General features: G+C 48.0%; 1 protein-coding gene across 3 annotated transcripts in view; it reads left to right on the top strand.

Annotated features, from left to right (window-relative positions):
- The window catches only part of B3GNTL1 (UDP-GlcNAc:betaGal beta-1,3-N-acetylglucosaminyltransferase like 1), a 137797-nt gene that overhangs the window by 1573 nt on the left and 112410 nt on the right, over positions 1-23814 (top strand). For 2 of the 3 annotated variants that reach the window (XR_003116160.1, XM_025361424.1), the window contains exons 2-4: positions 1781-1897; positions 1996-2095; positions 15767-15831. Coding sequence is in view for 2 of the 3 variants with exons in the window: in XM_025361424.1 (XP_025217209.1) it covers positions 1781-1897; positions 1996-2095; positions 15767-15831 (282 nt within the window). In the remaining variant the exon portion in view is untranslated. Of the gene's footprint in view, positions 1-67; positions 186-1780; positions 1898-1995; positions 2096-15766; positions 15832-23814 lie in introns of all 3 variants that reach the window. The other variant, XM_025361423.1, reaches the window with a different exon arrangement.

The raw sequence follows: 23814 nt of genomic DNA, 5'->3' as shown, positions 1-23814 counted from the left end.
AAACGGGACCTCTTTTTTTTTTTTTTTTTTTTTTTTTTTTAAGCAGAGTTTCACTCTCGTTGCCCAGGCTGGAGTGCAGTGGTGCACTCTCGGTTCACGGCAACCTCTGCCTCCCAGGTTCAAGCGTTTCTCCTGCCTCAGCCTCCTGTGTAGCCGGAATTACAGGCATGCGCCACCATACCAGGGTAATTTTGTATTTTTAGTAGAGATGGGGTTCTTCCATGTTGGTCAGGCTGGTCTTGAACTTCTGACCTCAGATGATCCACCCGCCTTAGACCCCCAAAGTGCTGGGATTACAGGCGTGAGCTACGGCGCCCAGCCAGAACTTGTTTTATTCATATAAACCTAAGTCCAGGAAGGGATAGAGTGAGGTTTCATTTATAAAGAACTTGACTAAATTGTGTTTTCAACACAATTTCAACTTTTCTTTTTTGGATATAAATTAAGGGTGAGGACAGACTAATATCTGAGTATTGCTCTGTATCACTTAATATTATAATGTATAAAATTAAGACTTACTCCTGTTAAGTCAGTTGTTTTGCTGGCATTGGGTTTCACTGGTTTTACTCCATCCCACTTTAGAAGTTTTTGTTTTGGGCTTCATGAGAAAAGGACAATGCTAGTGCCAAGTCAGCTCGAAACAAGGTAGAACAGAGGAATCCAGAGATGGACCTCAGGACTCCCATTTGCTCAGCGGGGTTCTCTGAACACCGCTTGCCAGATACTTTGTTAAAACATTGCTTTTTGTGGGCCAGGGGTTACTTAAAGGGGTTACTTTGTTGCAGATTTTCTTTTTTTTTTTTTTTTTTTGAGACGGAGTCTCGCTCTGTCACCCAGGCTGGAGTGCAGTGGCCGGATCTCAGCTCACTGCAAGCTCCGCCTCCCGGGTTCACGCCATTCTCCTGCCTCAGCCTCCCGAGTAGCTGGGACTACAGGCGCCTGCCACCTCGCCCGGCTAAGTTTTTGTATTTTTAGTAGAGACGGGGTTTCACTGTGTTAGCCAGGATGGTCTTGATCTCCTGACCTCGTGATCCGCCCGTCTCGGCCTCCCAAAGTGCTGGGATTACAGGCTTGAGCCACCGCGCCCGGCCTGTTGCAGATTTTCTAACATGGTTTGCTGAAATGCTTATTCCACCTAGAAAATCCAGTTATTTCCATCAGTGGGTTGGAAGATACCCAGATGCTTGTTTCAACCAAAATGATGTTTCTGATCAGTCATTGGAAAACTTATGTTTTACCATTGAATTGGGAACAGTTTGATGCCTTTCAGTTTGTTTTTGTTTTTGTTTTTGTTTTGTTTTGTTTTTTTTTTTGAGACAGAGTCTCGCTCTGTCACCCAGGCTGGAGTGCAGTGGCGCGATCTCGGCTCACTGCAGCCTCCGCCTTCCAGGATCACGCCATTCTCCCACCCCAGCTTCCCGAGTAGCTGGGACTACAGGCGCCGCCACCATGCCTGGCTAATTTTTTGTATTTTTAGTAGAGATGGGGTTTCACTGTGTTAGGCAGTATGGTCTCGATCTCCTGACCTCGTGATCCGCCCGCCTCGGCCTCCCAAAGTCCTTTCAGTTTTTTTTTCCCCTTTTCAAAAGCATATGGAAGGCAGTTCAGGGAAAGCTAAGGCATAAAAAATCTTATGAGCATGTTAAGAGCCTGGAGAGAAGGGGTGGACACCTTTTGTTTGTCACGGCATATGTGCGGATAGTGAAGGGGAGGTAAATTAGAGCCATGGAAAGGGAACTAAGTTTACACACTTCTATTAATCCATTTTTTTAAATTCCAGTCTATTATCCTCCCAGTCCACAATGCTGAACCATGGCTGGATGAATGTTTGAGGTCTGTTTTGCAGCAGGACTTTGAAGGCACGATGGAGCTGTCTGTTTTCAATGATGCCAGTAAGGTTTGTATCAACTTCCTATCGGGTGACTCAGCCCCAGTGTCAGCAACGGTTGACTCTTCTGAGGGCAGTTTCCTGACCTGCCAGCGTTCTGCTTTCAGGACAAGTCTGGGGCTATCATTGAAAAATGGAGAGTGAAACTGGAAGATTCTGGTGTCCACGTGATCGTTGGGGGGCACGATTCTCCTTCTCCCCGAGGTGGTAAGTAAACATGCTTAGATTATTAGAGTATAATTCGTGGTTTCTTATCAGCTTACATACTGAAACAGTTTCGTGTTGTTCAAATACTGACAAAAAGTATCCTGGTGGTAACTGGGTCTACTACTTATTAAGAACCTAGTAGAGGCCAGGCGTGGTGGCTCACAACTCTAATCCCAGCACTTTGGGAGGCCAAGGCAGGCAGATCACTTGAGGTCAGGTGTTCAGGACTAGCCTGGACAACATGGGGAAACCCCATCTTTACCAAAAATACAAAAATTAGCCAGTTGTAGTGGCACATGCCTGTAATCACAGCTATTTGGGAGGCTGAGGCAGGAGAATTGCTTGAACCCAGGAGGCAGATGTTGCAGTGAACCAAGATCATGCCACTGCACTCCAGCCTGGGTGACAGAGCAAGACTCTATCTCAAAAAAAGAGAGAGAGAGAAAGAGAAGGAAAGAGGAAGGAAGGAAGGAAGGAAGGAAGGAAGGAGAGAAAGACAAAGAAAGACAAAGAGAAAAGAAAGAAAGGAAAGAAAGAACCTAGTAGACCTAAAATTTCTTCTTCTTAGGTAGGGATTTATCACTATGATCTGACTGTCTGTGTCCACCTCCCCCCAAATTCATATTTGAAACCCCTGGGGTGATAGTATTAGAATGATGTTAGGTGGGAACTTTGGGAGGTGATTAGGACATGAGGGTGGGGCCTCATGAATGAGATTAGTGCCCTTATAAAAGAGGCCCCACAGAGCTCTGTAAGAACACAGGGAGAAGGCACCTGTGTGAGCCAGGAAGTGGCCCTCACCAGACACTGACTCTGCTGGAGCATTACTCTGGGATTTCCCAGCCTCCAGAACTGTGAAAAACCCCTTCTGCCACCCAGTCTGTGGTATTCTGCAGTGGCACGCGGGTTCTTCTATCCCTAGCGACCACTCGTCTGCTTTCTGTCTCTGTGGATTTGCCTATTCTGGACATTTCATATGAATGGAGTAAGGTTACACGTGCTCTTTTGTAACTGGCTTCATTTAGCAAAAAAAATTTTTTTTTTGGAGACGGAGTCTCGCTCTGTTGCCCGGGCTGGAGTGCAGTGGCGTGATCTCAGCTCACTGCAAGCTCCGCCTCCCAGGTTCACGCCATTCTCCTGCCTCAGCCTCCCGAGTAGGTGGGACTACAGGTGCCCGCCACCATGCCCGGCTAATTTTTTGTATTTTTAGTAGAGATGGGGTTTCACCATGTTCACAAGGATGGTCTCGATCTCCTGACCTCGTGATCCACCCGCCTCGGCCTCCCAGAGTGCTGGGATTACAGGCGTGAGCCACTGCGCCTGGCCCTAGCATAATGTTTTAACGTTCCTCTGTGCTGTGGCATGTATCAGTGCTCCATTCCTTTTTATGGGAGGATAATATTCAGTTGTACATGTGTGCCAGGTTTTGTGTGTCCATTTGTCAGGCAACGGACATTTGGGTTGTTCTACTGTTTGCTGCTGCGAATGGTGACAGTATGAACCTTTGTGTACGGTTGTTGTTTGAACCCTGGTTTTCAAATCCTTTGGGTATATTCCTTGGTGTGGAATTTCTGGCTCACACGGTAGTTCTGTGTTTAACATGCTGAAGCTGCCAACTGAAGCTGCCAAACTTTTCCACAGTGGGTGCGTTTTACGTTCCTACCAGCAATGTATGAACATTCCAATTTCTATTTATCCTCATCAACACTTGTTATTTTCTGTTTTTTAAATTATAGCCATGCTGGTGAGTGTGAAGTGGCATCTCATTGTGGTTTCAATTTGAATTTCCTTGTTGACTAAAGATGTTGTACCTCTTTTCATGTGCTTGTTGGCCATTTATATATCTTTCTTGGGCCAGGTGTGTGGTGACTCACGCCTGTAATCCGGCACTTTGGGAGGCCGAGACGGGCGGATCACCTGAGGTCAGGAGTTTGAGACCAGCCTGGCCAACATGGTGAAACCCCTGTCTCTACTAAAAATACAAAAGTTAGCCAGGCGTGGTGGTGCACACCTGTGATCCCAGCTACTCAGGAGGCTGAGGCAAGAGAATCGCTTGAACCCGGGAGGCGGAGGTTGCAGTGAGCGGAGATAGTGCCATTGCACTCCAGCCTGGGTGACAGAGTGAGACTCCATCTCAAAATAAATAATAAAAAATAAATGGGCCGGGTTTGGTGGGTCATGCCTGTTATCCCAGCACTTTGGGAGGCCAAGTTGGGTGGATCACCAGAGATCAGGAGTTCGAGATCAGGCTGCCCAATATGGTGAAACCCCGTCTCTACTAAAAATACAAAAATTAGCTGGGCATAATGGCCCCTGCCTGTAATCCCAGCTACTTGGGAGGTTGAGGCAGGAGAATTGCTTGAACCCAGGACGCAGAGGTTGCTGTGAGCTGAGATCGTGCCATTGGACTCCAGTCTGGCAACAAGAGCAAAACTCCATCTCAAAAAATAATAAATAAGTAAATAAATGTATGTATGTATGTATGTATATCTTCCTTGAAGAAATGTTTATTCAAGTATTTTGGCCATTTTAAGAATTGAGCTATATGTGTTTTCATTGTTGAATTGTAAGAGCTCCTTATATGTTCTGGATACTGGAGCTTTATTATATATAATTTGCAATTTTTTCCCCATTCTTTGGGTTATCTTTTCACCCTCTCGAGAATGTTCTTTGATGCACAAAAGACTTATGATTTTGATGAAGACAAAAATCTCATTTATCTATTATTTCTTTTGTGGCTTTTGGTGTCATTTCTAAGAAGCCACAGCTAAATCAAGGTCATGAAGATTTTATCTGTATGTTTTCTTCGGAGTTATACTTGTAGCTCTTATATTTAGGCCTTTGATCCATTTCGACTTAATTTTTATGTATGGTGTCAGGCAAAGGTCCAGCTTCATTCTTTTGTATGTAGATACTCAGTTTTTCCAACACCATTTAAAAGACTATTCTTTCTCCATTGAATTGTCTTGGTCAAAAAACCATTAACCATAAATGTATGGATCCATTCCTAGACTCCAGATTCTATTCTGTTGGTCCGTATGTCTGTCCTTACACGAGTGTCTCATTGGTCCATATGTCCGTCCTTACACGAGTGTCTCATTGGTCCGTATGTCTGTCCTTACACCAGTGTCTTATTGGTCCATGTGTCCGTCCTTACACGAGTGTCTCGGTCCGTATGTCTGTCCTTACACAACTGTCTCATTGGTCCGTATGTCTGTCCTTACACGAGTGTCTCATTGGTCCGTATGTCTGTCCTTACACCAGTGTCTCATTGGTCCGTATGTCTGTCCTTACACGAGTGTCTCGTTGGTCCGTATGTCTGTCCTTACACCAGTGTCTCATTGTTTTGATTACTTTAGCTTTGTGATAAATTTTGTGAATTGTTTTCTTCATTTCCTTTGAGGTTGCTTATTTATAGTGGATAAACAACTTATTTTTCTTAGTGTTGACCTTATATCCTGCAATTTTTATTAACTCTTAACAGTTTGTTCTTTGTGGGTTTTTATGATTTCCTGTATTTAAAATCATGTTATCTATGACTAGAGATAGTTTTACTACTTCTTTTACAATTTAGATTCTTTCTTTCTTTTTCTTTCTTTCCTTCCTTTTTTTTTTTTTTTTTTTTTTTTTTTTTTTTTTTTTTTTTTGAGACACAGTCTTGCTCTGTTGTCCAGGCTGGACTGCAGTGGCACGGTCTCAGCTCAGTGCAACCTCCGCCTCCTGGGTTCAAGCAATTCTCATGCCTCAGCCTCCTGAGTAGCTGGGACTACAGGTGTGCGCCACCACAACCAGCTAATTTTTTTGTATTTCTAGTAGAGATGGGGTTTCTCCATGTTGGCCAGGCTGGTCTCAAACTCCTGGCCTTTTTCTTTCTTAATTGCTCTGGCTAGTGCTTCCAGGACAGTGCTGAATAGAAGTGGTGAAAGTGGACATCCTTGCTTAGGTTCTCCTAAGCAATTTTAGGGGAAAAGCTTCCAGTCTTCCACCACTGAGTATGATATTAGCTGTAGATTTTTATAAATACCATTTGTTATGCTAAGGAGGTTCCCTTTTAATTCTAGTTTGTTGAATTTTTAAATCATGAAAGGGTGTCAGATTATGTCAAATGCCTTTTCTACACCCATCTGAGATGATCATATAGTTTTTTCCCTTTATTCTGTGAAGATGATACATTATGTTGATTGATATCCTGTGTTGAACTGTCCTTGCATTATTGGAATAAATCCCTCTTGTTCATAGTGTATAATCTTTCTGGTATACTGCTGGATTCAGTTTGCTCGTATGTTGTTCAAGATTTTTGCATATATATTCATAAGGAATATTGGCCTATAGGTTCCTACTCATATGTTATCTTTGTGTGACTTTGGTATCAGAGTAATATTGGCCTCATAGAATAAGTGTTTCTTCCTCTTGTTTTTTTGGAAGAGTTTGGGAAGGATTGGTGTTAGTGATTCTCTACGTTTGGTAGAATTCATCAGTGAAGTCACCTGACTCTGGGCTTTTTTGTTGGGAGGTTTTTTTTTTAAAAAATTACTGAGTCAATCTCTTTATTTGTTATAGGTGTGTTCAGATTTTTTTTTATTTCTTCTTGAGTCAATTTTGGTAGTTTGTTTGTAGGAATTTGTCCATTTCATCTAGGTTATCTAATTTTTTGGCATACAGTTCTTCATACTGTCATAATCCTTTTAGCTTCTGTTAAGTTTGGGAGTGATGTACCACTTTCACTTTTTATCTCAGCATTTTGAATTGTCTTTCTTTTCTTCTTAGTCAAGTTGGGTTTGTCAATTTTGTTGACTGTCTTCAAAGAATCAACTTTTTCTGTTGATTTGCTATTGCTTTGTTATTGTTTATTTATTTTCACTCTAATCTTCACTATTTCCTTCCTTCTGCTAGTTGTGTGTTTAGTTTATTTTTATTTTTCTGGCTTCTTAGGGTGTACTTTTAGATTCTTGATTTTAGACCTTTTGTGTAGGCATATATAGCTATAAATTCCTTTCTATGCACTGATTTTTCTACGTCCTGAAAGTTTTGGTTTGTTATGTTTTTGTTTTCATTTGTCTCTGAGTATATTCTAATTAGCCTTATGATTTCTTCTTTGATATATGGGTTGCTGAAGAGTATATTGTTTAGCTTTCATTTATGAATTTTTCAGTTTTACTTCTGTTATTTATTCCTAGTTTCATTTCACGGTGGTCAGAGAAGATACTTCATATAATTCCAATCTTTAAAAAAATGTTTAAGGTACATTTTATGGCCTGACGTGTCATCTGTCCTGGATAATGCACCCTGTGCACCTGAGAATGTGAGTTCTGCTGCTGTCGAGTGGAGTATTCTGTGTATTTCTTTTAAGTCTAGTTAGTTTATAGTATTGTTCATGTTCTCTGTTTCTTTATTATCTTCTGTCTAGATGTTCTATCCATTATTGAAAGTAGAATGTTGAATCTCCGACTGTTACAGTAGAACTATTTCTCCCTCCAGTTCAGTCAATCTTTGCCTTACTTAATTTTGTGACCTCTTATCAGATGTGTACAGTTTTATACTTGTTACATCATCTTCTTGATCAATTGACCCTTTTATCAATATATAGTCTTTCTTTGTCTTTTATAATAATTTTTGACTTGAAGTCTATTTTGTCTGATATCAGTACAGCCACACCAGCACACTTTGATTACTAGTTGCGTGGAATATCTCTTTCCCTTGTTTCACTTTCAACCTATTTGTGCCTTTGGATCTAAAGTGAATTCCTCATATAGATGGCATTTAGATGGATCATAATTTTTAAGATCCATTCTGCCAGTCTTTGCCTTTTAATTGGAGAATTTACTCCATTTACATTTAAAGTGATTACTGACAAGGAAGGACTTTTGTCATTTTGCTATTTGCTTGCTATTGTCTTATGTCTTTTTTATTCCTCAATCCTGTATTACTGCCTTCTTTTCTGTTTAATTGCTTATTTCTAATGTGCCATTTTGATTCCCTTCTCATTTCCTTTTCTGTATATTTTTAAATGATCTTCTTAGTGGTTACTGTGAGGATTACAATGAACATCTTAAATTTATAACAATGTAGTTTGAATTAATACTTAGCTTCAATTGTGTAACATTAACAAATTCATAAGTTATTTTCATGAATGTAGATTTATAATTGTTTTCTGGTGTGTGTGCAGTGGTAGGGGGCAGGGGCTCACCCTGTCACCCAGGCTGGAGCGCAATGGCATGATTTTGGCTCACCACAACCTCCACCCAGTGGGTTCAAGCAATTCTTGTGCCTCAACCTCCAAGTAGCTGGGACTACAGGTGCATGCCAGCACACCTGGGTAAGTTTTGTATTTTTGGTACAGATGGGGTTTTGCCCTGTTGCCCAGGCTGGTCTCGAATTCCTGGACTCAAGTGATCCACCCACCTCGGCCTCCCAAAGTGCTGGGATTATAGGCGTGAGCCACAGCACCCGGCTTGTTTTCTGTGTTTGTTTTAAAAGCATGTGGGGAAAACTACAAACCAAAATAATACTATCTTTTATATTTACCTCTGTAGTAAACTTTATCACCGTTCTTCATTTCTTCTTTGTCTATGAGTTCCTATTTAGTGTCCTTTCATTTCAGCCCTGCAATGAACTCCCTCAGTTTTTGTTTATCTTAGAATGTCTTAATTGCTTCTTCGTTTTTGAAAGATGGCTTTGCTGGGTATAGGATTCGTAATTGACAGTGTTTTTCTTTGAGCACTGTGAATACAGATGGTCCCCAACTTACGATAGTTTAACTTACCATTTTTCAGCTTTATGATGGTTCAGAGGCAAATACAAATTCAGTAGAAACTGGTTCTGTCATGATGCCGGGCAGTGGCAGTTGGTCACAGCTCCCAGGCCGCCACACATTTTTGACTTCTGATGTTTTACAGTGGGTCTGTGCTATCCCATTGCCTGTGGCCTTCATTGTTTCCAGTGAGAAGTAAGCCATTGGTCTTATTGAGGGTCTCTTGTAAGTGACAAGTGATTTTGTCTTGTCACAATATTTTGTCCTCATCTTTGGCTTTCAGCATTTTTACAATGATGTGTTTAGCTGCGAATCTTTTGTGTTTATCCTACATGGAGTTTGTTGAGCTTTCTGGATGTGTAGATGAATGTTTTTCAATAATTTGAGAATTTTTCAGCCATTATTTTTTTTTTGAGACGGAGTCTCACTCTGCCGCCCAGGCTGGAGTGCAGTGGCGCCATCTCAGCTCACTGCAAGCTCCGCCTCCCGGGTTCACGCCATTCTCCTGCCTCAGCCTCCCGAGTAGCTGGGACTACAGGCGCCCGCCACCTCGCCCGGCTAGTTTTTTGTATTTTTTAGTAGAGACGGGGTTTCACCATGTTAGCCAGGATGGTCTCGATCTCCTGACCTCGTGATCCGCCCGTCTCGGCCTCCCAAAGTGCTGGGATTACAGGCTTGAGCCACCGCGCCCGGCCAGCCATTATTTTTTAAAACTTTTTTTTCTGCTTATTTCTCTTGCCTCTCCTTGTGGTACTTGCATTGTGTATATGTTGGTACAGTTAATAGTATTCCAGCTTCCTCTGAGATGCTCTTCACTTTCTTCATTCTTCTTTCTCTCCGTTTTCAGATTCAGACTTATCCATCTATCTCTATGTTTGCTATTTTTTCTTCTGCATATTTACATATACCCTTGAGCTCCTCCAGTAAAATTGTAGTAGTTTGAGAATTTTTCAGCCATTATTTTTTCAACCTTTTTTTTCTGCTTATTTCTCTTGCTCGAGAATATTTTTATGCTCAGTTGACAGTTTGGCTGGGTATAGAATTCTAGGTGCAAAATAATTTTTCTTAGAATTTTAAAGGGATTGCCTCATTATATGCTAGTGTCTGTGTTTCTTTCTTTCTTTTTTTTTTTTTTGAGACAGAGTCTCGCTCGTGGCCCAGGCTAGAGTGCAGTGGTGCAATCTCGGCTCACCGCAAGCTCCGCCTCCCGGGTTCAGCCATAGTGTCTGTGTTTCTAATAAGAAATCATACACCAGTCTGACTCTTGTTATTTTAAAGATACTGTTTCTCAAAGTGTTTAAGATTTTTCTTTTGGGGTTTTGAATTTTGAAATTTCATGATGCTGGGTCAAGATGTGTTGAGGTTTCTTCATTCACCTTCTGTTTTTATGTTGAATGATTAGCTTGTGTTCTCAGCTTTGATGGTAATAGATCAGGGTGCTTTTAGTTTGACTTTAAAGTTTCCGTGTAAGACTTGAAAACAATATGCCCGCCTCTATTGCGTGGGGCCGAAAAAGTCGAGGTTGGCAGAGGAGACATTTTTAGTTGGTGGACAGGTTCCTACGGATTTTAGGAGTCACAGCTTCTCTAGAATAATGGCGTCCACTTTGCCGCATGTTAGACTCATCAGTGAGTTTTATAAAACCAATGCCTGAGTCTCACCCTAAGATATTCTCATGTAATCAGTCTGGGGTGCAGCATGGGCATTGGGCTCTTAAAAGCTTTCCAGAAGATTCTGAGATGCATCCAGGATCAGGAGCCACTGCTTTAGAATGTGCTCAGGAATGGGTGGCTTCGCCCCACTTTCTGGTGGACTTGGTCCTGAGGGAGTCTCATAGCTACGACGTATTTCAGGGGCAAGCGGCTGAGGGTTTAGAGTCCGTCCGGAATGTCCCTATGTGAGAGCCTGTGGAGTTAAGTCCTCTGTTGGGCCCTGTTCAGATCTGTGAGAGTCACGTAATCACAGGCTCACCCGCGGGGGGTCTCAGTGAACAGGAGCAGCTCGCGGCCCCAGCTCTTCTCCTGCCGCGCTTTGGGGCTCAGAAGACACAGGAGTGAAGGAGACTCAGGTGTGGGGCCAGGCTAGCGGGGCCAGGCTGGTGGAGTCGGCTCCACGGCTGCCTCGCTCTGCCTCCGTTTCCTTATTCGTGAATAGGCCATGGTAGTCAGTACCCGTCTTGGAGCGCTGTGAGGTGTGAAATGAGCTAATCCACACGGTGTCTAGAACAGGTGCGGGCGGCCGGCCCTCGGCAGGGTGCCTAGAACAGGTACCAGCGGCGGGCCCTTGGCAGGGTGTCCAGAACAGGTGTGGGCGGCGGGCACTCGGCAGGGTGTCGAAAAGCCAGGGGGCATAAACAGGCACAGGGAGGAAATGCACCCGGGGAGGCAAGTGCCTGTTCTGCCCTGGGATGGACGGTGGGTGGCGGGCACTCAGGAGATGTTGGCAGCTGTCCGTCATCATCGTCATCTTGTGTATTTGGAAGATGTTTCCCCGAGTTGTGTCTTGTTTTCATTATCTTTTGTGGGTTTGAAATAGAAAACTCTATAAATTGGTAGAATGTCTGTTTCAACTTGCTTCTGAAATGTGTTTAGACAAATTGGTTTTTGAAACTACTATAAACATCCTTTAATATTCTTTTTTTTTTTTTTGAGACAGAGTCTCGCTCTGTCGCCCAGACTGGAGTGCAGTGGTGCGATCTCAGCTCACTGCAAGCTCCACCTCCTGGGTTCACGCTATTCTCCTGCCTCAGCCTCCCGAGTAGCTGGGACTACAGGTGCCTGCCACCTCACCCGGCTAATTTTCTTTGTATTTTTAGTAGAGATGGGATTTCACCGTGTTGACCAGGATGGTCTCGATCTCCTGACCTCATGATCCACCCACCTCGGCCTCGCAAAGTGCTAGGATTACAGGCATGAGCCACCGTCCCCATTCTAATGTTCTTTTAAGTTAAAGAATATTAGAGGGTGTTTTGCATCTTTTATAGTTGGATGAAAACAAATTTAAAGTATTTTGGTGACTGTTGTGACACTCCTTGTCTAAAAACATTCGTCCATATTCAAAACATTTTGCTTTTCATTAAATACTTTTTATAGCTTAGCTCTAACTTGAGTCACATCCCATTTGTATGAATTCTATCAACAATAAAAGCGATCTGTGGTAAAGTTCTGAAGGACCAAGGTGAAGGTCTGAGATGAGCTGTCCTGCTTCCTGTCTGAAGGTGGGTAAGGAGACCTCACGAGGACCCTGCTCTACACTTTGATGAAATGGGGTTGGTTTGGTTATAGCTGAAAGGGACATAGTTTTCTGTAATAATATTTTTTCTTAAATAGGGAGAGTTACACTGACCGTTAGATAACATAGATCCAAAGTCTCTCTTTTCAGAAGTGCTGGGTGTTTGAAATGGGTTGGTTCATTTATTACGATTCGGCCCCGCGTTTCCTAATAATGTGGCCACTCGCTGAACCCAAAATGAAGCCCAATCCCACCCTCTTCTCTCCAGGAGGAAGGAATGTTAATATCTCGCCTCCATGTGAGTTTTTCCTGCCGAGACCATGGCAACCAGATCCCCTCACAAAGGGACCGGCCTCCCCAAACAGGAGCCCCGCACAAACATTTGACTTTCTTCAAGGCAATAATATTAAAGCAAATTCCTTGTCTTTGCCAAACACAGGATTCATTGTGAGAAACTTCCAGCTTCCTTAGTGAGATAAGTCTTCGCTCGTTACCCAGGTTCACGGATACCATTCTCTCCTGAAACCTGACACTGACAAGCCACGCTGTGAGCGGAGCCCCTGGTGACTGCGGCGTGCCTGTGGAAGGCCTCGTGGAAGGCCCCTTCCGGCCCTTCGCTCTCACAGGTGCCCTCCGCTCTCACAGGTGCCCTCCGCCTGTGATTCTCGTGGGGAGCGTCCGGGCACTCACCGTGCTCTGCAGCGATGGTGGAGGCTCGGCTGCAGCAGCTCTGGAGACACGGCCCACCGTCCGTCCCAGGGCAGAGCAGGCGCCCGCCACCCTGGTGCATCTCCTCCCTGTACCTGTTCATGCCCCTGGCTTTTTGACATCTGGGATCATCTGGCTAACTGGGTTGAGCTGGCTAAACTTTAGGGATTAATGCTAGAAGTTAAACTGCTACCTGGTCCAAAGCTGCCCACCCTGCAGAGGGTCACTGCTCCGGGTGGGTGGGAGAACGCGGAGAGGACGGCACCTCTGCGTCTCACTTCTGTGCAGCCGCGCGGTCCCAGTGGTGCCGTGGGTTTGCCAATGCCCCCCTCCTGGAACAGGGCAGCCCCCGTGGGGCGGGAGCCCTGCCTGCCCCTCAGTGTAGTGGAAACGGGCGAGGGACATGGGTGTGGCTGAAATGCACACTTGGCCACTGTCCCCTCAGACCCACAACTTTCTGCAGCTTGTCTTGGTTTGGACCAGAGAGATTTATTGTTTAATTCTGTGCACATCTGTTTTGCTTTGTGTGACTTTCCTGGCTGCCGTCACATCTGTAACTGTCCAGTGTTACCAGCCTCGTTTCTAGGGAAAGTGGGTATCCGGCCCCTTGGAGCCTCCTCAGCATCCTCATTTTGGGCTAAATGCGGCCTCTGATCCACCCTGCCATCGCATCCAAGCTGAGCTTGCCACACGTCCATTTCTGCCGGTTACTCTTGGTTCAGATGCCTTCCTGGCTACCCCTGCCGGCAGGGGGAAGTTGAACCCTCTTAGCCCAACAGGCGGTTCCCACGAAGCTGCCCAGTGTCTGCTTTCCCAAACATAGGCTGCCCCAAATAATGCTGTCTGCCCAGACGGCCCACCGCCCACAGAGCGGCACCCAGGATGGTGGTCTGCCCTGGGCTGCCTGCTTCTGCCGGTTTACATTCTTAACAGCCTCAGGCTCTTGCCACAGCTCCCTGACAGGGACCCTCTGAGCCTCCCTAGCCCTGCTTTCAATCCCGTTCATTTGGCATTTAACCAGAGGTCATCGTTCAGCTCTTTTTCCAGCTCAGTTGTGATATCTTTGAAGACAAAGACTTTTTGAAACTCCTGTTAAAATATAACATCCACACAGAAAAGTGTACATCGTCATCGTATGGCTGGATGAACACACCATGTAACCAGGACCCTGAGGAAGAACAGAAGATCACAGCCCCCAGCAGCCCCCTCGGGTCCCGCTGGTCACCCCCTTTCCCCAAGGGCAGTTCCTAGTTTCTCACAGCACAGAAGAATTTCGGCTGCCTTTGTGCTCCGGGCCAGTGCCCCTACCCGCAGCCGCTCCCTTCTGTGCCCAGCAGCCTGGGAGAGGCACCCACACTGTGCGTACAGCCCTGGAGGTGCCTTCTTGTCATGTGTGTTGCCAGCTTCTCCGTTCTGCGCTTGGGTAGTTCCCAGTTTTGAGCTCTGACGACACCGCTGCCCTCGGTGGCCGTGAAGATTGAGCTCTGCTGGGTTGACACTGTGTGTGTCTGTCATGGGACGTGCACCCACTCTGGTGTTGGGGATGCTGGCCGCACATTCAGCTCATCACAGAGATGCGCGCCAAGATAATCACCCTCCAAGCGTCCAGCCCAGTGACCTCCAGCCCGTCACACACACGCAAACCACCTGCCGAGTGTCCAGCCCAGTGACCTCCAGCCCGTCACACACACGCAAACCGCTTGCTGAGCGTCCAGCCCAGTGACCTCCCGCCCGTCACACACATGCAAACTGCCTGCCGAGTGTCTACCTCAGTGACCTCCAGCCCATCACACACACAAACCACCCGCCGAGTGTCCAGCCCAGTGACCTCCAGCCCGTCACACACACGCAAACCACCTGCCGAGTGTCCAGCCCAGTGACCTCTAGTCCATCACACACACGCAAACCACTTGCCGAGTGTCCAGCCCAGTGACCTCCAGCCCGTCACACACACGCAAACCACCTGCCGAGTGTCCAGCCCCCAACTTCCCCCTTGTGACTGGATCCTGACTTTCATCAGAGTAAACTTTACAGACTTCCTTCCAGGGGTATTTTAATTTTTTTTTTTTTGAGACGGAGTCTCGCTCTGTCTCCCAGGCTGGAGTGCAGTGGTGCGATCTCCACTCACTGCAAGCTCCGCCTCCCGGGTTTACGCCATTCTCCTGCCTCAGCCTCCCGTGTGGCTGGGACTACAGGCGCCCGCCACCACGCCTGGCTAATTTTTGTATTTTTAGTAGAGACGGGGTTTCACTGTGTTAGTCAGGATGGTCTCGATCTCCTGACCTCGTGATCTGCCCATCTTGGCCTCCCAAAGTGCTGGGATTACAGGCGTGAGCCACCGCGCCTGGCCTTAATTTTGTTTAAAAAAATATTTGCAGGCCTCAGCTTCGTGCTGTACTCAGTGAAGGTCCATCTCATTTTTTTTCCTTCAGTGAGCGTATCAGACTTTAACGAAGTGCCCGGTGGACTCTGTGTTTTATCCTTGTTCTCGTTATGCCACCTACCAGAGGTGGAATATTGTCTCTCTCTGACTTTCCTTTCATTCCTTTGAAAGCTGACCTATGTTTTTGGTGGCAGTGCAAAATGTTCCTAGCTTTCTTAGAGAAGATCGTATATTGGCCGGGTGCGGTTACTCACACCTGTAATCCCAGCACTTGGAAGGCCGAGGTGGGCAGATCACCTGAGGTTGGGAGTTCAAGACCAGCCTGACCAACATGGAGAAACCCCAAATACAAAATTAGCCGGGCGTGGTGGTGTATGCCTGTAATCCCAGCTGCTCGGGAGGCTGAGGCAGGAGAATCGCTTGAACCCGGGAGGCGGAGGTTGCGGTGAACTGAGACTGCACCACTGCACTCCAGCCTGGGCAACAAGAGGGAAACTCCGTCTCGAAAAAAAAAGAATATCGTATACTAAGCTCTAGGAAAGAGAATTGCTGCGGGAAACTGAATTACAAAAGAGTTTTGCTCTTCTTTTTTCCACAGTCGGATACTCTAAAAATCAAGCAGTTGCCCAGAGCTCAGGGTCTTACCTTTGCTTTTTGGATTCGGTAAGTAACTTTCTTTCGTTTGTAATGTATACACGTGTACATTTTGGTTGAGTAATTAAATGATCTTACATTTTAGTGTGGTTCTTGAAAATCATTTTTCTAATGGTTATTAGACTAATAATGTATTAGTCCGTTTTCACGCTGCTGATGAAGACACAGCCGAGACTGGGTAATTTATAAAGAGAAAGAAGTCGAATAGACTCGCAGTTCCACGTGGCCGGGCCGGCCTCACAGTCATGCGTGTCTGACGTGGCGCCGAGACTGGGTAATTTATAAAGAGAAAGAAGTCGAATAGACTCGCAGTTCCATGTAGCCGGGCCGGCCTCATAGTCGTGCGTGTCTGACGTGGCGCCGAGACTGGGTAATTTATAAAGAAAAAGAAGTCGAATAGACTCGCAGTTCCATGTGGCCGGGCCGGCCTCACAGTCGTGCGTGTCTGACATGGTGGCAGGTGAGGAAGGCAGCTCATGCAGGGAAACTCCTCCTTTGAAGTCCGTCAGCTCTCCTGAGACTCACCCAATATCACTAGAAAAGACAGACCCACCCCGCGACTCAGTGGCCTCCCAGCGGGGCCCTCCCACGACACGTGGGAATTGTGGGAGCGACAATTCAAGGTGAGATGTGGGTGGGGACACAGCCCAGCCATATCAAAGTTATTAGACAGCCTTAAAAATTAAGGTCAATAGGTTGTTGCTGTTTAATTGCACTTAATGAGTTAATCATGATGAGTACAATGATATAAAAATGTAAAATTGCACAGCAGAGAGCGATGTAAGCAAAATGAAGATAAACTGGGATGAAATCGGAAAATATGGTACTTAAAAGATTAATAACCTTACTGATTAATACAAGTTGATAAGAAAACACTAAGAAAAGGCCAGGCACAGTGGCTCATGCCTGTAATCCCAGCACTTTGGGAGGCCGAGGTGGACGGATCACCTGAGGTCAGGAGTTTGAGACCAGCCTGGCTAACATGGCAAAACCCCATCTCTACTAAAAATACGAAATTAGCCAGGCATGGTGGGCACCTGTAGTCCCAGCTACTTGCGAGGCTGAGGCAGGAGAATCACTTGAACCCAGGAGGCGGAGGTTGCAGTGAGCCGAGATTGCACCACTGCACTCCAGCCTGGGAGACAGAGCGAGACTCTGTGTCAAAAAACAAACAAACAAAACACTAAGAAAAAATAGATAAGTAGGCAGAGGACAGGAGCAGACTCTCAGAAGTGGATGTACAAACAACTAATAAACTTTTTATGAATTTAAGTCATTTGTATTCAAACACAGATTAGTGAGATTCTTTTAAAAACTGAATTAATAACACTTTAAAAAATGTAGATAACTTAGGCTGGGCATGGTAGCTCACGCCTGTAATCCCAGCACTTTGGGAGGCTGAGACGGGTGGATCACGAGGTCAGGAGATCGAGACCTTCCTGGCTAACACGGTGAAACCCCATTTCTACTAAAAAATACAAACAAAATTAGCCGGGGCGAGGTGGCAGGTGCCTGTAGTCCCAGCTACTCGGGAGCCTGAGGCAGGAGAATGGCGTGAACCCGGGAGGCGGAGCTTGCAGTGAGCCAAGATGGCGCCACCGCACTCCAGCCTGGGCAACAGAGCCAGACTCCGTCTTGAAAAAAAAAAAAGTAGATAACTTAGTATTTTGGACACTCTAAATTGATGCCATCTTGTCAGTGTAACTTTGCATTTTCTATCAAGAGCCTGAAGAGTGTCCTTCACTCCTCAGCTTTCCTTCTCGGCCTCTCTGAGAACGATTTGGATACAAAGAAGCTTCAGGTCGTTGACTGTGATGGAAAATGGAAACGTCAATGTGGGACAGGAGGGTCACGGTGGAGAAGTTTCCGGCAGGTCTCCATGGGGGTCACTGTTTATAAAGACTTTTCAACAGCAGGACAAATGACTGAATGACAGGTAGTTGCTTGTATGGTCTACATTCGACTATAGATATTTTAAAAATTACTTTAAAATTAACTTTAAGAAATTTATCTGTATTTGTCCCTTCTCTGCAGCCGGGTTTCTGGGCTTCTGTGCATTCCTGGGGTGCCGCTCAGCGTCTCCAGGCCGCCCTGGCCCAGGCTCCTGCCTACGCAGGGATTCACGCAGGACCCGCCTGCTCCTCTCCTCCTGACCCAGCTCTTTTCCTTGATCACCAGAAGCCTCTGCACAAGGTGTTGGTACACGTGGAGGTTTGGGAGAGGCGTGCCCGCGCGCAGACAGGGTAGAACTGAGAGTCACTGGCCGGCCCAGGAAGGAGGTTTGGCAGAGGCGTGCCCGCGTAGATGGGGTAGAACTGAGAGTCACTGGCCGGCCCAGGAAGGAGGTTTGGCAGAGGCGTGCCCGCGTAGATGGGGTAGAACTGAGAGTCACTGGCCGGCCCAGGAAGGAGGTTTGGGAGAGGCGTGCCCGCGCAGACGGGGTAGAACTGAGAGTCACCAGCTGGCCCAGGAAGGAGGTTTGGGAGAGGCGTGCCCGCGCGCAGACAGGGTAGAACTGAGAGTCACCGGCCGGCCCGGGAAGGAGGTTTGGGAGAGGCGTGCCCGTGCAGACGGGGTAGAACTGAGAGTCACCAGCTGGCCCAGGAAGGCGGTTTGGGAGAGGCGTGCCCGCGCGCAGACAGGGTAGAACTGAGAGTCACCGGCCGGCCCAGGAAGGAGGTTTGGGAGAGGCGTGCCCGCGCAGACGGGGTAGAACTGAGAGTCACCAGCCGGCCCGGGAAGGAGGTTTTGGAGAGGCGTGCCCGCGCAGACGGGGTAGAACTGAGAGTCACCGGCCGGCCCGGGAAGGCAGAGCCCCCAGGGCGGCACCAGCTGCTGCGGCCCTGTCCTGGTGCCTGGGTCTCTTTCTTCTCGTCTCTTTTCTTCTTAGACCAAAACGCCTCAGATTTCTCCCGTTTTCTTACGCAGAACCTTCAGCCCTCTCTTCTGACCCTTCCCTGGGCTCATGTTTTTATGCTCAGATGGTCCATCCAGTGTTTTCCTCGCTAAGACAGCGTCCACCAAGGACAGCTCAGCCCACCACACGGAAAGTGGTGCTTTGTTGTCTTTGGGGGACGGGCTTGCGGTAATCTTCTTTTTCGGTTTAAAATTGTTCTTCCTGAAGTATTTTGTGGCGATCGTATGTTTTCTCCAGCGACAGCCGCAGCAGCAGCAGCAGCAAGGTTCCAGCTGGCGACTGGCAGGAGATGAGAACCTCCCTGTCCTTGCAGCATCTTAAAATCTCCCCAGGACACAGGTCCCAGCTGGGACAACTTTGTTTCCATCTTGCCCCAGGAGAAAAGAGAAAATGCTGAAGTCGTCCCCTTCCCTCCTGTCTCCTTCGTAGCTTTCTTTTGTTCACCGAAGGGTGGGAAGGAAAAGGTTCACGGAGGTGTGGGAGATCCAGGAGAGCGAGCTCGGTGGGCCCTCGGAAGCCGGGAGCCAGGACAGCGCGGGGAGTGAGGCCCAGGAGTCGCCTGACAGAGCAGTGCCGGGGTCTCACCAGCGAGCTCAGCAGCAGGAACAACGTGAAAGACGGGAAGAAGGGGGGAATCGGGCCCTTGAAATGCCTTTTAGCCATCCGGGGGAGAGGACAGGAGAGATGAGAGTGCATCGATGTCCGGCTCTGTCAGTCTTGGCCACCGTGGGACTGGGAGAGCAACAGGGAGGGTGCGCTGGGCGCAGAAGCCTACCGATGCCAGGGGTGTCCGAGAAAGACTGTGGTGCAGAAGTCTTGAAGGGGTGGCCTGCCCCTCCACACCTGTGGGTGTTTCTCGTAAGGTGGAACGAGAGACTTGAGAAAAGAAATAAGACACAGAGACAAAGTATAGAGAAAGAAAAGCGGGGGCCCAGGGGACCGGCGCTCAGCTTACAGAGGACCCACGCCGGCACCGGTCTCTGAGTTCCCTTAGTATTTATTGATAATTATCTTTACCATCTTAAAGACAGGGGAGTGGCAGGACAATAGGATCATTTTTAGGGAGGAAATTAGCAGTAAGACATAAGAACAAAAACCTCTGTGATATGAATAAGTTCAAAGGAAAATCCTGTGCCTTGAGATAAACTTTTTAGCAACATTGTTTCATCCTATCACATGGGGATAAACCTTGGACAATACCTAGCTTTCCTAGGCAGAGGTCCCTGCGACCTTTGGCCGTGTACGTGTCTCTGGGTAGTTGAGATTAAGAGAATGGTGATAACTTTTAACCAGCAAGCTACCTTCAGGCATTTGTTTAACAAAGACACATCCTGCACAGCCCAAAATCCATTAAACCTTGAGTCACCGCAACACATGTCTCTTGCAAGGACAAGGTTGGGGGTAGGGTCACAGATTAACAGCATCTCAAATACAGAACAAAATGGAATCTCTTATGTCTACTTCTTTCTATATAGACACAGTAATAGGCTGATCTCTCTTCCTTTTCCCCACAAGTCTGACCGGGGAAGCCTTGCCCCCAGCACTAGGGACCTGAATTGTTCTCAGGGTTTAGTGTAAGTAAATCATGAAATAATGCTAAGATAAAACTCTGGTAAGCTTTGGGGCCGGCGCAGTGGCTCACGCCTGTAATCCCAACACTTTGGGAGGCCGAGGTGGGCGGATCACTTGAGGTCAGGAGAGTTCAACAGCAGCCTGGCCAACATGGCAAAACTCTGTCTCTGCTAAAACTACAAAAAGTAGCCGGGCGTGGTGACACGCACCTGTAGTCCCAGCTACTCAGGAGGCTGAGGCAGGAGAATCGCTTGAACTGGGAGGCAGAGGTTGTAGTGAGCTGAGATAGCGCCACTGCGCTCCCGCCTGGGCGACAGAGCGAGACTCCATCTCAAAAACAACAACAAAAAGCTTTGGTAAGCTGCGGGCAGCAGCCAGTTGCACTGGGATGCATAAGACCAGCTGGCCATGGCACGCTTGCCCTCCTGGTGACTGGTGGGGTGTCTGGGAGGGAACAAACAGGGCACAGAACCTCTGCTTTATTTGGGGTTCAGTGTGGGACACACAGATACTGCCCTGGGTCTTCAGACTTTATCACAGGGTTTAGATTTGGTCTTCATAGTTGAAAAACCAAAAACCAAAACCACGACAGAAGAGGAAGGACCCTGAGAAAAGCAGAAAAAGTAGAAAGACAGAGGAATTTATGAGGCAGGGAGATGAAGCCGTGTAAGTTTGAGGACAGGCTAACTCATGTCCTCTTGGTTCCAAAGAGACATTTTTACAGATCCGTGGTCTCATTTGTCCGTGTCTAGAGAGAACATCATCAAAAACGTGTTTCCTCGTATTCGGGGGTTTGATTCCCTGCCGCGGGGGTGTCTTTGTCTCATAGTGAAGGTGCATTGAAGCAGCAACATCATGAACGCCCCACAGGAGGAGGGAGGCCTGGGAACCAGAGCGTGCTGGGCCCCCGAGCTCGGTCTGGGTCGGAGGCCGGGCCTGGTCTGACCCGTCGTCCGGCCCCCGTGCCTGGCTCAGGAGCAGGTCTGCAGATGTTGTGAGGCCGGGCCTGTGGGCAGCTGCCCTGTGGAGTTGATGAGGACGAGAGGTGAACATTTTATTTATTTATTTATTTTTTTTTTGAGACGGAGTCTCACTGTGTCTCCCAGGCTGGAGTGCAGTGGCGCGACCTCGGCTCACTGCAAGCTCCGCCCCCCGGGTTCACGCCATTCTCCCGCCTCAGCCTCCCAAGTAGCTGGGACTACAGGCGCCCGCCACCTCGCCCGGCTAGGTTTTTGTATTTTTTTAGTAGAGACGGGGTTTCACCATGTTAGCCAGGATAGTCTCGATCTCCTGACCTTGTGATCCACTCGCCTCGGCCTCCCAAAGTGCTGGGATTACAGGCTTGAGCCACCGCGCCCGGCTGAGAGGTGAACATCCTGGAGGGACGCTGGGGTTTGCCCGGCTGACCAGTATGAACGTCACCTGAAACTCACTCTGGATCCAGTATGTGCAGAGGGCGTTAGAGCAGGACAGATACGGTTCCTGACCTCTAGGTTGGCAACTGAGGACAGTTTAAACAGATCTTCACCTTTTGCTCATGAAGCGTCTCCATCCTCCCTGGGACCCGCCCCACACCCGCTGCTGTCAGAGTGCAGCCTCACTGCACGCCGTTCTCGTCACGCGACAGCGCCTGGACGGCTTGTCCTCGAGCCTATTAGGTGGGCTCAGGTGTCCGGAAAGGCTGTGGAAGGCCCCCCCCGTGACTGTCCCATGGCCAGGTTCCTAAGGGGCAGGGGTGAGTCCTCACAGAGCCCTGTCTAAACGCGGCACCGGTCCTGCGAGGGACCCGTGGGTGCTCGGGCGGCTGTCGCCGAGTTTATGCCCTTCCCCGCCGGCCTCTGATCGATCAGTGCCTGACGCGGTGTTTCCTCCTGGCACACGCTGCTGTGTTCTCGTCTCGGTTGTTTGTGTTCTTGGAAACTTCAGCAGAATAAAACAAAGAAAACAAGAAGCCTGACTTTTAAAGAAAATAGACTTTAAATATCTCGTTCATTACAATGATTTGGATTCCAGGCCTCTTGGAAATGTTCAAACGAAACGTCTATGACAAGGTCTGCAGAGCAGCTCCACTCGGGAGGTCCAGCGGCTCTTAGAGCACTGCCTGCTTCTGAGCTGACCAGGTTCTCTTTTCCCTTCGCCCTTCAGGGTTCTCAGGGTGGAGAGCCTCTGTCTGCCCCTCTCCTGTCCCCCGACTCCCGTCCTCGCTGGGGAACCGGCCGTGTCCCCCGACTCCTGTCCTCGCTGGGGAACTGGCCGCATCCCCCGACTCTCTTCTTCGCTGGGGAACCGGCCGCGTCCCCCAACTCCCTTCCTCGTTGGGAACTGCCGCGTGGCTGTCCACATGCACAGGAAGCCACATGGCCTTCCTGGAACTGCCCCGAGGCCTCTGAACTGGGGCCTCAGGTGAGAGGAGGGGGCACGTGGCTGGGATGAGCCTGGAACCGCCCCGAGGCCTCTGAACTGGGGCTTCAGGTGAGAGGAGGGGGCACGTGGCTGGGATGAGAAGGGCCAAGGCGGGGCGGGCGCTGCAGACAGGGACGGCCCAAAGGCTCTGCCTCCGCTTCGCCAGCTCTGCAGTGTTGTTGCGGCAACCCCGGGGCTGTGGGGAGGGTTAGACAAGCCTGGCCGTTCTCATCCTCGCTGCCAGTCCTTGAACCGAGGGGACAGGGATGCAGCGGTAGCCGGGCCCCAGAACCCTTGCAGCCGCCAGGCGCTCTGAGCACGGCCTGTGGTGCCCCAGGCCCATCTTGCCTCGGAGGCTGTTCCCCTTTCCACCCCTACGGCTGCCCTTGGCCTCCTTCTCCGCTAAGTCCCTTTACTTTCCCACCTGTGGTTTTGCTTCTGCTTTATTTGCGCTCATGCTGCTGTTGTGTTCCTAGCCCTTGGGCTGGGCCCCTCCTCTCCAGGCTTTTGTTTTCTAATGTAAGATTTAAACAACTGGTTTTCCTCTTAGGGAGAACTTAGTACTGTGGGGATGTCCGTAAATTTGAATATAAAGCTCTAGTTATTATTCAGTTATGTTTCCTAATTTCCATTATGATTTCTTCTTCTTCCTCTTCTTCTTCTTCTTCTTCTTCTTCTTCTCCTTCTCCTCCCCCTCCCCCTCCTCCTCCCCCTCCCCCTCCCCCTCCTTTCTTCTTCCTTTCTTCCTTCCTTCTTCCTTCTTTCTTCTTCTTCCTTCTTTCTTCCTTCTTCTTCTTCTTCCTTCTTCTTTCTTCTTCTTCTTCCTTCTTCTTCTTCTTCCTTCTTCTTCCTTCTTCTTCCTTCTTCTTCTTCCTTCTTCTTCTTCTTCCTTCTTCCTCTTCCTTCTTCTTCTTCTTCTTCTTCATCCTTCTTCTTCTTCTTCCTCCTCCTTCTTCTTCCTCTTCCTCCTCCTTCTTCTTCCTCTTCCTCTTCTTCCTCCTCCTTCTTCCTCTTCTTCCTCCTCCTCCTTCCTCTTCCTCCTCTTCCTCTTCCTCCTCCTCCTCCTCCTTCCTCTTCCTCCTCCTCCTCCTTCCTCTTCC

Source organism: Theropithecus gelada, chromosome 16 (genome assembly GCF_003255815.1).
Source record: "Theropithecus gelada isolate Dixy chromosome 16, Tgel_1.0, whole genome shotgun sequence".
In the NCBI taxonomy this organism is placed as follows: Eukaryota; Metazoa; Chordata; class Mammalia; order Primates; family Cercopithecidae; genus Theropithecus; species Theropithecus gelada.
This window is presented reverse-complemented; position numbering and strand designations above follow the sequence as displayed.